The 14786-nt window shown below is 41.5% G+C and overlaps 1 protein-coding gene and 1 long non-coding RNA gene across 2 annotated transcripts; both read right to left on the bottom strand.

Moving 5' to 3' along the window:
• Window positions 1-1818: 1818 nt before the first annotated feature.
• LOC133510239 (uncharacterized) lies at window positions 1819-14238 on the bottom strand. Its single transcript, XR_009797556.1, has 3 exons — window positions 14132-14238; window positions 7100-7229; window positions 1819-1944 (listed from the first exon to the last, which is right to left on the bottom strand). It is a non-coding gene; the product is annotated as an uncharacterized LOC133510239 (long non-coding RNA).
• On the bottom strand, window positions 7354-8525 carry LOC133509375 (uncharacterized). Its single transcript, XM_061836245.1, has 4 exons — window positions 8438-8525; window positions 8263-8354; window positions 8056-8169; window positions 7354-7974 (listed from the first exon to the last, which is right to left on the bottom strand). Exons 1-4 carry the CDS (start codon window positions 8505-8507, stop codon window positions 7876-7878), a joined length of 375 nt encoding a protein of 124 aa, XP_061692229.1. The 5' UTR covers window positions 8508-8525; the 3' UTR covers window positions 7354-7875.
• Window positions 14239-14786: the final 548 nt, after the last annotated feature.

Genomic DNA, 14786 nt, shown 5'->3' with positions numbered 1-14786 from the left:
TTTGTCCTTCTTTCATCCTGGCTTGTGGGATTTTGGACATCTCACCAAAATGATTTAACACTTCCTGCGGTATTACATTATGGTCTATCTGTATTGGTATAAAAGTTGTGGCCTGGTAAACTTTATTTTCCCGTGTGTGTGCCAAAGTCGCTCCAATTTGCTCAAAACATCAATTCCCCTTCTTCGTGGGTTTTTGGCATCCAGCACCTCCCATCTGGATTAGATCCAGCTCAATTTTTTTTTCCATTGCCCAACTGTATTACATTGTTGAGTGCCCAGTGACCTTTCTCATCAACTGATGAGCAAAACTGCATTCTTGTATTGATTTGAGGCTCTTTGGACCCCCAGCAACCTTGGTCAGAGGCTGGTACTGTTTGCACTGTCAAGCTTGCACGATCGACTGGCTCTTAACGAGGGAGAACGAGGCTGCAATGAGGCATTTCTGCAGCCAAGGGTTTATTCCCACAGCACTGACGGTATGCATTACAACATACAAAAGGCCAAACACGACCGAAGTTCCAAAGAAAGCTGTATGTGTGTGATCTTCAAAAATAATACTAGTTGCATGGCTTCCAGGCATATATGCAACTATGTAGATTACATTTTCTGACGCTTCCAGGAATTCCCCTGAGCTGCATCAAATATTCATTGTTTCACCCTTAGGAATATACTCAGACAGATGTTTAAAAAGCATGCTACTCACAAATCTAGTAAGCTAAGGATTTGTACTCCTTTATCTTTAATTTACGGCTCCACCACACGTCATAAATCTGTAAAGTGAGAGCCAGAGGAATAGTCAGTGCATGTTCGTGTGACTAATAGGGATGCTGCGATTGAGTTGATTGAGATTGACAAGTACAAGTATTTATATTGGAGTACTTGGTGATAACGAGTACTGATACGTTTTCATACCATGGCGTTTCACAATTGTGATGAATACATTTTTTAACGCTATTGTTTAAAAACAGAAAATTTCCTTGTATATGAGAGAAGTTTCGCTCAATTGTAACACAGCTTGTAATTGCTCACATTTTAACATTTAGCTACATGTTTGTCCTGCTACACATTTCACATAAAAGTAACCTGGAACATAAGGAATTTAAGTTAGGCAGTTTCTTGCCTGGACAATAAGTGTACTTTGTAACAGGAGTACTTCTACAAGAGACAAAGAGAAATAAGAAGAATCTAGTGGGTCTAAACAAGTAGGAATGATGTCATGTTGCTGTGTGTTCACTGCAAAATACAGCGACTAAAAATAAATACAAGATTGTTTCTTGAGAATATCACAAGTTATAAAATGGAACTTTGGCAGGACAGCTAATATGATAGATTATTATCCATTAACATCGCGACGGGGGCTCTACTTGCTTTGCTGGAGCGGAGCAAATGGAGCGGACATGAAACTCCACCAAGGTTAAAGTACGTGTTCTTTACATATCGAACAAGACATTACATTGGGAACAAATCAGATGAAAATACACTGAGATCTGAAACATGGTCACGAGACCTTAAAATTGGAAATGCAATCAACAATTAGTGTTGCCATCACTCCAGAAAAAAAAAAGTAAACAGATGAATAAATTCTCGAGGACCTCCAGATGAAAACTATGAAAATGTTTTCACCATTTTCATGAGTTTTCACTTCCTTAGTCTCTCTATTTGTTGTTGTTTTTATATTCCATGTCCCCACCCCCACCCCCCCATTTTGATCAGATGGCCATTAGCCTGCGCAGTGACGGCATTTCCATGACAATCACATCTCTCTCTGCTTGTAGGGGATTAGGGTTGACCATGTGCTGCAGGATAAGGGGGGGTTGATGTGAGGTGAGGGTCGCGGGGGCGTGGGGGAGCACAATTATCTGAGCGCTGTTTATCTGGAGAAGAAGGTCACTCAGTTTTTCTTCTGTCCAGTTTACCACCGATGATCCATTCACCTTTACAAGTCTGCAGAGAAGATTTGAGAGATCGGTAGTGTCAGTATATCCCCTTATTTGTTTTCATATCGATGCAGAAGAAAGTGGTGGCGGGAAATGTCTTTTGGCTAAGATGGCGCCATGTTGACTGTGCTGTATCTGGGCTTCTGTCATGCTGACGTGTCTGTCCAAGGACATCTTTGAACATGGGAATAAAGTCAGACAAAGGTATTCCCGCCATAGAGGGTCTGGTGGAGGTTCAGTGTTGCAACTCCACTTATTATATTGTAACATGAAGTAAATATTGTCATATTGTACACTATATTAAAGGTACACCTGCGCAAGTTGTAAATTTTAAATGGAGACGTTGAAGACAATCTAGTAAAGGCGCATTCTCTCCCAGTGACAAATTTTGGTGTGGGCGGCAGACTGGAGTACAAAATGTCAGGAGGCAGGACAACATTTCACAAAGGAAGAAAACATTGTTAAAAAGAAAATAAGGTCATATTAGCATTCAGATGTTCAGAGTTGCGATGTCATGAGTCTGGTTCCAGATTCAATGTTGCACGCTTAAGCATGTTATGCCACTACTAACCACTGCTTCAATTCATCTTCAAATTCTCACACAATATTGCCTATCTGAGTTTGTGATTGGACATTTGAATTTATTTTTACCGGTTGGTTTTGGAGTTTTCTAGTGTTCTTTGGCAGCAGTGCATAGATGCTACCTGTCATCCAGACATAGTTGCGAGTTGTCCGCTTTGACCACCACTAGCCCACTGCCTTCCGCGTAACGCCATGTAAAGCCATAGCGGCCGTCCGGTCTGCAGCGCTCATGGAAGACCAGCAGCAAGGCAGGAGACTGTGGTGACACAAGCTGGCTCAAGCTACCAATGGCCGTACTTTTTCTCTGGGCTTTTTCCTGAATGAATGCAGAAAAGAATGTTTCTCCACATTGTAAACATGAACACACATGCATACAGTACATACAGTGACTGACAAACTATCTGGCCACGACATCAGATGCAATACAACCCAAGTGAGTATATATAAATTCCAGATGTGGTTAACCAACTTAGATGTGACGCCCACCACGAGCAACGACCATAATAAAACTGATACTGCTCTCTCGGCAAGTTAATATCATCAAATTGGTTCATTATTGAAGATTTTGTTTTCAAAACGAGACATGGGCATTTTTTTCAGATTTACGAAACTCGCACCAAAATTATCCAGCTCCGAATGGAACAACAAACTCTTCATATTATTTTCATTTTGAATTTTCTAGTCTTCAAATGTCCATTTTTTCCAATTTTCCTTGTACTTCAACAAATAAAAGGTAAGTTCATACAATGTAACGATTTCCTTTTTTTTTTATGTCTTTGACTGGACTATAAAGTGTGCATGCATGTCTTTATTTAGCCTGACAATGGGACACACATGGGCACGCTTACAAAATAGCTTACAAAAATAAACGCGTATGCGAAAACACTGCACATAGTTTAAATCACATCATGACGTGTAAACATCATTACAAAGTTGTGGTTTATGTCCCTCGTACATGTAATTTCCTCAGCGACACAACTTTATTTTCTCGAAGGCAGACTATTACAGATACCGCTGTGGCGCGGTACCCGGAAGATAAGGTTGAGTGTGCGTCAAAGCTCGCAGACCACCAAGACGTGATGATTAGCGTTTGAGGACATCAGACCACAAGTAGCTTGTGGGGATCAGAAATAACTTGTGAGTCTGACCACTGAATTCCTCAGTTCCCTTATCCAGCGTCTTGCTGTCCTACCCCCACCCTTTCTCCGCTGGGCGTGTGAATGTTTTACACCAATTGATGTCACTTCGCCGAGGTCAGGGGTCAAAACAAAAGCTTCTCTCGCCTCAGACAAGAGAGCCAGACAGGATATATGCGTAGAACTGCATCTGAATAACCTTGAAAAGTACACACTAATGCGCATCATTTTCTCTTAGTTTGCCGCAATGTTGGACCGGCGTGCCCGAACACGGATGGATTTTTCTCACGTTTATGCGGGTAATTTGATCAAGACCTAACCCAGCGAGAACAGCCACAGGCCACATAGACTCAAGATGAAATAAGAGATTGAAATATTACTAAAGGTAACCACCAAAGAGAAACGGTGAGCTAAATAGACCTGTAAAAATGAAAACAAATCCACCTTTAAAAAAAAATATATATATATATATATATATATATATATATATATATATATATACTTGAATAAGTATAATATATTTCCCCTGCCATGTAACGTGAAAGGATTTTGTTGGATCCAGTGTAACAAATCAATCTCTTAGCAGGCCAGACAACAATGATAACAGATGTGAGGTGATGTTCACCACGCAGCTCAGACAGACTCCAACTAGGTCAAAAAGCTACACGGGACTGACTGTATACACGCTTGAAAGTATACAGGGGACTCGGAAAGTCCAACATAAATAAGAAAATACTGTATGCTATGTATCAAAACAATATTTTCTGTATGAAAAAGTGTCAGTTCATTATTTTATGATAAATGCTCATTTAAAGTCAAACTACTCACCCTTTGGGGATGCGTGGACGAGACTTACTGGAAAGGGAACAAGAAGGTGTTTGGAGTGTAACAGCTAGTGGCATTTTACAAGTACAGTATTGTCGGACTTGTGTTTTGGATCAGCAGGCAGCTTTAGAAGGAGCGTGCTGTCAGGGCCTGCAAAGCACTGACTTACATTTACAACTTCAACTGCAATCATTTCTTTTCAACGGTCTATTATCCTCTTTTCATAGCTATTCTTTAAGCTGCCTAACTTCCAGTCGTGTGCATTGTTGGACTTTTATTGGTCCAATCACATTTCAGCGTCTGCGTGTTGGTACTGTATGTCAATGGAAACTGCCAAGGGCTTTCATACTCAAGACTCAGGAGTGCTGGTTCTTGACAAACACACACTAGGAGAAATTGTTTTTTTTTTTTAACCAATCAGGCCTCAGATTCAATAACTCTTTGAGTGACATTGCTATTTTCCCTTCCTGTGATTGGTTGAGCTAAATTATCTTGCGATGTGCGCAATGCGTGACTAGTGGGGATAAATGTCAGACAACGTTCAAAATAAATTTTTAAGGCAGGCGTTTCAAGCTCATGTGCTTAGAAGCCTGTACAATTTTTTGTCAGAGTACATCACATTTGTGGTTCTTTTGTTATCATTACAGTTTTTTGCCTTTACTGAAAAAAAAAAAAAAAAACAAATTTAAAACCATCTAGCTGATCAATTAACTGAAGTGTCACAAGATTTGCCGACCATTTTGTTCGACCAGGTTTCACTGATGGTGTAGTGGTACACACGCCTGCTTTTGGTGCAGGCAGCGTGGGATCGATTCCAGCTCAGCGATGGTGTCAATATCTGCCCTGCGGCTGACTGACTACCAATTCAGGGTGTAGGCCGCCTTTCGCCTGAAGCTAGCTGGGATAGGCTCCAGCTTTCCTGCAACCCTTGTGAGGATAAGCGGCTTGGATAATGACATAACATTTTGTTTGACTTTCAAGGCATAGGTTTCCTGGTTGAACTCCAAATTCTATCACAGTTTGAGCATTCAAATCCAAAGCTTAAATATATATAATATTTAAATTTGACTGTCTATGTATAAACACACATGCAGGTACAATTTGTGGATGTTCTTCTCCAGCAACCACAACTATAAGCTAGTTAGCTAGCAGAGGCAAGCAAATGCGTTATTCTTTCAATTTCCCTTCTTTAAGAGTCTGTCTGAAGTTTTTATCAAAGCTAAGAGGCTTATTTAAATCATTTCCGCTGTTTGTTGTGCTTCCCCTCCGCCCTTCACAGTCTTCCCTCTGTTTCTCTTTCCTTCCCTCTCGGCTTCTTTATTGATGTTCGCCAGTTGGAAGAGATCCTTGGAGATTAGACGGCCAATGATGAAATATTTCCTTATTGTCTGCAATGCGGGGCAGCCTACGAGGCCAAATACAGGGCGGTCTGCTCCTTATTAGAGCAGCGGCTCCATCAGTTCCCAGGCTGCTCCTCAGTCCTGACCTGTGTGTTAACTCTGATTAGGTCATATGATAAACATTAACGCTGCTGCTTTTCCCACAAGCTCGGCACCTAAAACAGCGTGGCCCTGGGGCAGCAACGTGACACGGGGCACCATTCAAAGCCGAAGCCGCGTGTGTCCTTTCATGGCACCTCGTTAGGCCTTCTGCAGCGGGATAAAAGGCCCACATTAAAAAAGAAGTGGGCTCCTCCGGGGATAGATGCAGATAATTTTACACATCCTGGCCCATTGGTCCATTGCGCTCTCGCAGTGCCTTTTGTCGTGCACATTCCATTGTCAGTATGGTCACAGGCTCTCGGATGTCACCGCTAAAACAACTTTTGCTCAGACGAAGTGCATGACCACCTAGAAGTCCCTGACTTGTGCGCCCGTACTCGGACCGGGACGCCCTGCGCAGCTTTAGCCAAAAGCGGAGTGAAGTTGATGTGCCATTGTGTGGTCCCTCAGGAAAACGGTCACAATAGGATCAAACATGACGGGTATTATAATAAGGTCACTGCCCTTGACACCCTACGTTATTTATGCATTTCATGTGTCTGGTCTATTGTTATATAAAGGACAATACTTGGTTAAACTGGAGTGTACTTTGGCTCACTACATAGCTTTACTTGTGTTTATCTGTCCATCTGTTTGTTAGTTACCAGTCTACTTCCTGGCACGTGGAGAATGAAGATTAATTATTAATTCTGGGAACTTGGAACGGCACCATTGATGGTACAGTGACCAAAACTTCATGTTTGTGTGTTGGAAGCTACAAAAAGTAACCAGGTGGACAGGACATTTCCATTTTCATTCTGAGCACGGGAGGGTATCTCACAGACTCAAAATAGCAAAAATGTAAAAATTAATTCATGGTTGTTTTTATGTGCAAGACAATAAAAACTTACTTGCTGCTTTTGCTTTTCAAAGTTAGTGGAGGTTGAAACTGCTTTTGCACATGCATCTTGGTGTATTTTTAGCCGTAAAAACATTATTATTCCCACACTAAACATTTTTCCCACATACCAACTGGATGTATTTCCCAAGCTTTCCAGAGAAGTTGTTTTAATACCAACCAACATGATGGCAGTCCGTGCAAGTGGCCAACGTTTTTCAGCATATTGAAGTGAAGTACCTGAATATAAGTGTCCCGCAGAACATTTTGGAGATGGGCCACCTGTCGGTTACGATGGACCATGGAGATTTCCTCTTTGAACACCTGGCAGTTAAGCTGCATCTTCTCCAAAAGACGAACATCCAGCTGTCTGGATGGAAAGACAAACTGTAAAATCCCTTGACACTCAACCCATCCACGTATACAACACAAGGCTTAATTGTATCGTGGATTTAGTGGAGATTATGAGACCAGATAGTGTCTATTGTGTCAAGCTGGGTATCCTTTCAGTTTGGAGAATGAGAACTAGATATATGTTCATTTTATTTACATTTACTGGCTAACTTGATCGAAGATCAACTCACAAGAGCTTAATCCAAAGTATTACTTCTATAGTAGAACAATAATAAAGCTCAATTGTTACTGACACTCCCAAAGTGGTATTCTCTTAACAATATCTTCATTACTGTTTGTGTAGTATGGAGAAATTCCCAGCAGCTCGCATCATATTGTGTGAATTTTCCAGCATTTTGTGATCATATTAATAACATGAGAGGGCTTAAAAATAACACAAACAGAAACTACAACCACCAGAATGCACATATTTGACTCATACCACTCTGATACTGCCTATCAAAATGAAACATCTCGTTCAAGGCAGAAATGTTTAACAGCACTTGCATATTGTTTTGTTTTTTTTTTTGCATATGTAGTTGTTGACGTGATCTCGGAGGCTCTGAAGACTTTTCCTTTTGTCGCTGAGTCTTCTTTGGAGCACTTCTAGTTTGTCCTCCAGCTCAGCTGAGCAGAGGCTTTCTAAATTCCCATCTCCGTCCGTGTTGTTCAACTCCGAGCAGAACGTCACCAGGCCAAGGTGGAGCTCCTGCACCTTGGGGCTGAGAGGTCACTCGGTTTGCGCTTTCCATTTCAAGGATCATCGCTAAATTTAAATACTTCGCTTAGAGAGTGGCACAAACCTGGAGGATGACATTTTGTAGTGACACCACCTGAAGGTTCAACTCCCTAATTCTCTCCTCCTTTCGCATTCCAGTGGAGCTGTTAACTTCTGGGTTGTTTTGGGTAGTGGTATTCTACAGTGCAAAAACATTCTTGATTTTTCTTTTTTTCAAGATTTTTTTAAAAACCAAACAAAACAATAGAAAAAAGAGGAATAACAGTCTTACCCTTTTACACAAATCCAGATCCAGCTGCTTGTCAGACGAGGATGTCAGCAGACTCCCAATCTGCTGATCCTGGGAGAGCTCAGCCGTGGAATCTGGAAATAAAATCAGATGCGCACATGATGTCTTCATGCTGTTGTGATCAAACTACAATGTGTTGCGAACTCTTTTTCTGTACCTCTCTGCTCTTTCAGTGAGAAAACATTTCTTTCTTCAGTCATTCCCTGCATTTTCAGGCACGAGTCCATTATTTTGCCCACGGTGGTTTGCTTTGGGGTTCTGACGTTCTAACACAACAGCACCTGACACGTTGATGTTAGCAAAATACCTTTCTGTCGTTTGCAGAGAGGCGGGGTACCCACTGGTCTGGTCACAAACCACACGCAGGCAAACAACTATTCACAAAAACACCTATGGAGGATTTCAAATAACAATATGCATATATTCAGAATGGGTGGGGACTGTGGACTCAGAGAAATCCCACAAGCACAAAGAGCGCATGCAAACGCCACACAGGAAGGCCGGAGCTGAGATCTGAATCCTAAACCTCACAGTCAAGCAGATGTGTTAGCCACTAAATCACCATGCTGCCTCCCTTAATTACAATTTCAACTAAAAAATATTGGCCTCCCAAATCACAGAACCACATTGAATATGATGCCATTTTTCACACCAGCTCATTACAGGCTGCAAGCAATTCGGAGTTAAATGCCAGTCTAAAATATTTAATGTATATTTTTCAGAAACACGGGGTGGGTAAGAGTCACTATATGTCCCTGAAGGAGTCCCTCATTAAATGGAAAAGTTCATTAAATGGAAAAGTTTGGGAACATTTCTTCAACCTAAGATCTCAAAAGGCAAATGACTAAATTGAGTGTTGGGTTCTGATTTGAAGTAACCCTGCCTTCTTAACACAGCCAATCCAGTTAACGCTCTCTTAGTATGTGACGTCACGTGACTAAGAAAGCGTAACTGGATTGGCTGGGTGTTAAACGGGGAATTTCAGACAGCGAATTGTAGCCAGTTGAGTCTCAGGAGACTGAAAATATTGCGTTTGAATTTTAAAGGTTGAATTGTTGTTATATGGCAAATTTGTTAACATTGAAAAGTTAAACTGAAATACAGCTATTGGAAATGTGATCACTTTGAATTAACTGTGAATTTTAACAACATAAAATTTTCAGTGGCATTTTTAATTCAAAACTTAATGGCACATATTTACTTCCATACAGTTTCCTAAATCACTCTAAACCTGAACCACCAGCACATACTCACCATGAATAGTGACCTTGATCAACTGTGAATTCCTCTGTGCCGAGTAGTTTTGGTTGTTATTTCTGGGGTTGGGGGACAAAAATAGAAACCGTTTGACCATGCAAATCCTACACTGGGGTTGATGAGGAAAGATTGTAGCCTACCTGATCTTGAGGGGTGGTCGGTTCATGCTCACGCAGTTCACTTGTGGTGAAGACTTAGATTTGATCATTGACGTTAATGTTTCAACGTGATTATAGGCAAAGGGTCCTACTGGAAAATCAACATTTAAATACGCTTCAAAGGTGTTGAAAAGTTTGTCACTGTCCATTTGAAGCATACCAAATGCAGTGGGCAGGTGGAGCTCATCATAAATGGCAGACAGGAGCTGCTCCTTGTCTTTGAGCGTGTCAATGTGAAGTCTGTACAGGTTGCTGACATCGATAGACGCAATGTCTGCCCCACACAAATTTGCCTGTGTATTACTTCTTTTTATCACGGCAATATTTTCATACTTGAATCCATCTTCTGATTAAATGCATTAAATCTAATCCATTTTTTTATTGCCATTGTAACCCAGATTCAAACTCTCCTAATTTTATTGAAATGTTGTTTTGTCAACAGTTTGGGAAGATAATGTGACAAGCTTTTGCTTTTAAAGGCTTTTTATGCTGTGCTGGCTTCGTGTGACTGCGGCTGCCACTGTGTCTACACCATTTTAATTAATGACAGCATTATAAATTAGTATTCTTTTTAAATTTCTGTAGTTCCGATATTTGAGTTCAATGTTATATGAGAGCAATATACAGTGAAGGAAATAAGTATTTGATCACCCTGCTATATTGCAAGTTCTCTTTGTGTGATACAGCAGCAAATAAGTACAAGAACACCTGAGAAAACCAATGTTAATATTTGGTACAGTAGCCTTTGTTTGCAATTATAGAGGTCAAAAGTTTCCTGTACTTGCGCACCAGGTTTGCACACACTGCAGGAGGGATTTTGGCCCACTCCTCCACACAGATCTTCTCTAGATCAGACAGGTTTCTGGGCTATCGCTGAGAAACACAGAGTTTCAGCTTCCTCCAAATATTTTCTATTGGGTTTAGGTCTGGAGACTGCTCGGCCACGCCAGAACGTTGATATGCCTCTTACGGAGTCACTCCTTGGTTTTCCTGGCTGAGGGAAAGAGGTTGTTCCCCAAAATCTCCTAATACATGGCTATTACATACATTCTCTCCTTAATACAGTGCACTCATCCTGTACCATGTGCAGAAAAATATCCCCAAAGCATGATGCTACCACCACCATGCTTCACAGTACGGATGGTGTTCTTGGGATGGAACTCATCATTCGTCTTCGACCAAACACTGTTAGTGGAATTATGACCAAAAAATTCCATTTTGGTCTCATCTGACCACAAAACCTTCTCCCATGACTCCTCTGTATCATCCAAATGGTCATTGGTAAACTTATGATGGGCCTTGACATTAGCTGGTTTAAGCAGGGGATCCTTCCATGCCATGCATGATTTCAAACCATGACGTCTTAGTGTATTACCGACAGTCACTTTGGAAACGGAGGTCCAAGCTCTTTTCAGGTTATTGACCAAGTCCTGTCGTGTAGTCCTATCTTGCATGGGGCTCCACTCTGATTGAGATTGACCGTCATGTTTAGCTTCTTCCATTTTCTAATGAATGCTCCAACAGTGGACCTTTTTTCACCAAGCTGCTTGGCAATTTCTCCGGAGCCCTTTCCAGCCGTGTGGAGTTGTACACTTTTGTCTCTGGTGTCTTTGGACAGCTCTTTGGTCTTGGCCATGTTACAAGTTTGACTCTTACTGATTATATGGGGTGGACAGGTGTCTTTATGGAGCTAATGACCTCACACAGCTGCATCTTATTCAGGATCATGGAGTAGAGGTGGACTTTCAAAGGCGGACAAACAGGTCTTTAAGGGTCAGAATTCTAGCTGATAGACTGGTGTTTAAATACTTATTTGCAGCTGTATCACACAAATTGTTAAAAAAAAATCATACATTGTGATTTCTGGATTATCTCTCTTACAGTGGACATGCACCTACGTTGAAAATTTCAGGACCCCCCCCCCATGACTTCTAAGTGGGACAAGTGGCAATATAGCAGGATGTTCAAATACTCATTTTCTTTACTGTATGGTATAATACCAAATACAACAACGGTGTTTGGAAACTCAACGAAGATCGTGTTTTGTTTTTTCTTCTCTGAGAGGTTGTCATATTGGAGGTGTGAAAATTCTGCTCAATAGAAACAATATATAAAATATGAGTAAATACTGCTACTTTATAGTATGTACTATATTATATTGCTTTGTACACACCAGCTATGCAGAGAATTTGGTGAGGTAAAAAGGACATCCCAGGGGCAACCTGTTACTTACCAATTGCTCTAAAACGTTTTGATATTATTGGAAATGACTGCCAGCTTTGTTTTCTTGAATGATAAAAAAATACAGGGAAAACTTGTTAGTGAAATATTGGCCTACTTTTAAGTTTTACAACACTGCTACACAAACGCTATTCGTTAGCCGGTCTTTGGCGTTTAATATTGTTTGTGTCATGATCCTGCCGCTCCAGCACAAGCTGTGCGGGTGTCCGCGCAGGTGCGCTGATTGGAAGGTGCACACCTGCGCCTCATGCAGCCTGATTATGCTGTGGATTTATATGACCGCGATGACAACTGGCCGGCGCCAGTTCGTTGATCTTCATGTCCCGTTCGTGTGCTCCGGTATCCCTGATTGAACCTGTGTGTACCGACCTTCGTCCGTTCTACAACCAACCTTGTAAGCCTGACTCCTTCGTTACTTCTGCCTGCTTTGATTGTTCTCCTGCGTACCGACTCCTGCCTGTCCGCTCTCTTTGCCCGACGTCCCAACTACCGCTGCTGCACCGGACTACCTGCTCGATCCCCTACCGCTGCATATAATAAACGTTTCTCCTTGAACTACCTTGCATCTTCCGAGTCCTGCATTTGGGTCCTACTCTCGTTCCGATGGGTCGTGACAATTTGTTTGCATTAAAGGGCCACTGACAGGAAACGCATGAATTTTAGTATGTTTTTAATTAAAAAGAAAAAAAAGGCAGCTGGAATGGACCCATCTGTTTTTTTCACCACACAACATGATTTTGACGTATATGTTTTTTTGTAACTCCTGCCATGAAAATCCGTTCGAAGGATTTGTTTTGGAGAAGCAGGAAGTGACTTTATCGGCAGGAACACACTCAGGCGGCCTCCTGTGTTTATACCAGTTTTATCTGTAGGAAGGTAGCTCTTTGTTCCTTCGTGTTCGCCAAAATGCCAGTTTAGTGTATTGCTGGATATTGTTCCAACACTCGGGAGGATGGATTTACTCTTCATAGGTTTGCAAGGGACCCGGTTCATCGTGAAAAATGGATTGCACAGGTCCAAAGGACGAGAGCTTTGTGGGATCCTAATGACAGGTAGGTGTGTATAGAGCTACTAAAAAAAAATAATAGATGGGGGGGGGGACGTAATACTCTCAGAACATAAAAGATCTGTGGATGTAAGTAAGGGGTGCTAAATACGTCGATGTGCGCGTCGGCACAGTGTCCGTTGATCACAGCTTCTGCGCTGTGTCCGCCGATCATGGCTTCGGCCGGGGTGGCTCATTGCAGCACCGAGGTGGCTCATCGCAGCGCCGAGCTGGGGTGGCTCATCACGGCGCCGAGCCGGCCCAATTTACGGCGTTGTCGTCGCTTGCTACATACTTTCATACATACTGTCGGGGAGTCTGTTGTTAGTTAGAAGTGATCCGCATATCATCTAAATATAGCTCGAAATGATGGGGTAATATTGTCACTTCACTCGATTGTGAGATGTTCTCTTCTTTGAAAAGAAGTATCCATTGTAGAAGGGGCTTTTGAAAAATCCAAAAAATCTCTGTTGTTCCTCCCCTGTAGCAGGTGCCACTACGTGGTTTTCAATTGCGACTGTCCCAGTGTGACATCTGCTGATGACATTACAAGCAAAATGATGTCGGGTGAGACTTCTGCAACTTTGCGCATGAATGAGACGCTCTCTGCTTATATTTATATTTCGAAGACACATTGAAGTGAATAATTTTTTATGTATTTTTCATGACAATATCTATTTTAGAATATTTATAGGTATGTCTGTGTGTGTTTAAATGTAGCAATTCAACATGCAGAACTTCCGCGACCTTTGTGACCTTAAGCGGTTTGGAAAATAGATGGATGAATGTTTATTGTCATATTCAATTTAAAAAGATAATGGTAGTGCTGAGCAATGAATGTCTTGCTTTGCTAGTCTTCAAGTACACAAAGAAAATAAAAGATTAAAGAGAAGAATTTGAAGTAATGAAAGATAAAGACAAAAAATATTTGGATGATGTCACCTGTTTGGTGTCATTTAACATAGCTAGATAAAATATATGTATATAGATAATATATATGTTGTGGTGATAAATGTCTGGCTTGGCTTTGCTATGCAGCCACAGGGCTGGGTGTGTGTGTGTGTGGTGTGTGTGTGTGTGTGTGTGTGTGTGTTTGTGTGTGTGTGTGTGTTGGGGGGGGGGTTACAGACTGCTGAGGCATGTGCCTTACCTTGGATGAAAGGGAGACATTTTTGGAATCCAATGCTACTGAACCACTGGCACGTCTCATTTGAGTTTCGCTCCCTGAGAGATTTGGCTTCCTGCCTGTTCAGCGTCTGGAGGGCAAAGAGGAGAACGTTCATACCTGCCAATTGTGACACGTGTGCTTTCCACTCACTGAATAATGTCGAACACAATTATCGCCTAATGTCTGTATAATTGTATCATTCCACTCAATGCCTCTTCTGTTTTGCAAATTCATAGGATTAACTGTAGTTGTTTGATGAATACACATAGATGTATCAACAGTACACTCAAAATGTACTGTAAACTATAAACAATTGTGTTTGACATCAAAAGATAAATGATGAGACAAGGGATCAACAGTTCACCCTTTATTTCTAGCTATTTGCTTCTGGATCTCATACAAAACTAAAACAGCATTATTAATTAATTAATTCATCTTCCGTTCTGCTTCTCCTCACAAGGGTCGCGGGCGTTCTGGAGCCCATCCCAGCTATCTTCAGGCAAGAGGCAGGCTACACCCTAAACTGGTCGCCAGCCAGTCCCAGGAAGACAGCTTTATTTTTCACAAAAAAAAAATATCTTTGGTCATACATAAGTATTAGAACAGATAGATTTATGCTACAACAGAGAAAAGCGAA

Source organism: Syngnathoides biaculeatus, chromosome 12 (assembly GCF_019802595.1).
Source record: "Syngnathoides biaculeatus isolate LvHL_M chromosome 12, ASM1980259v1, whole genome shotgun sequence".
In the NCBI taxonomy this organism is placed as follows: domain Eukaryota; kingdom Metazoa; phylum Chordata; class Actinopteri; order Syngnathiformes; family Syngnathidae; genus Syngnathoides; species Syngnathoides biaculeatus.
This window is presented reverse-complemented; position numbering and strand designations above follow the sequence as displayed.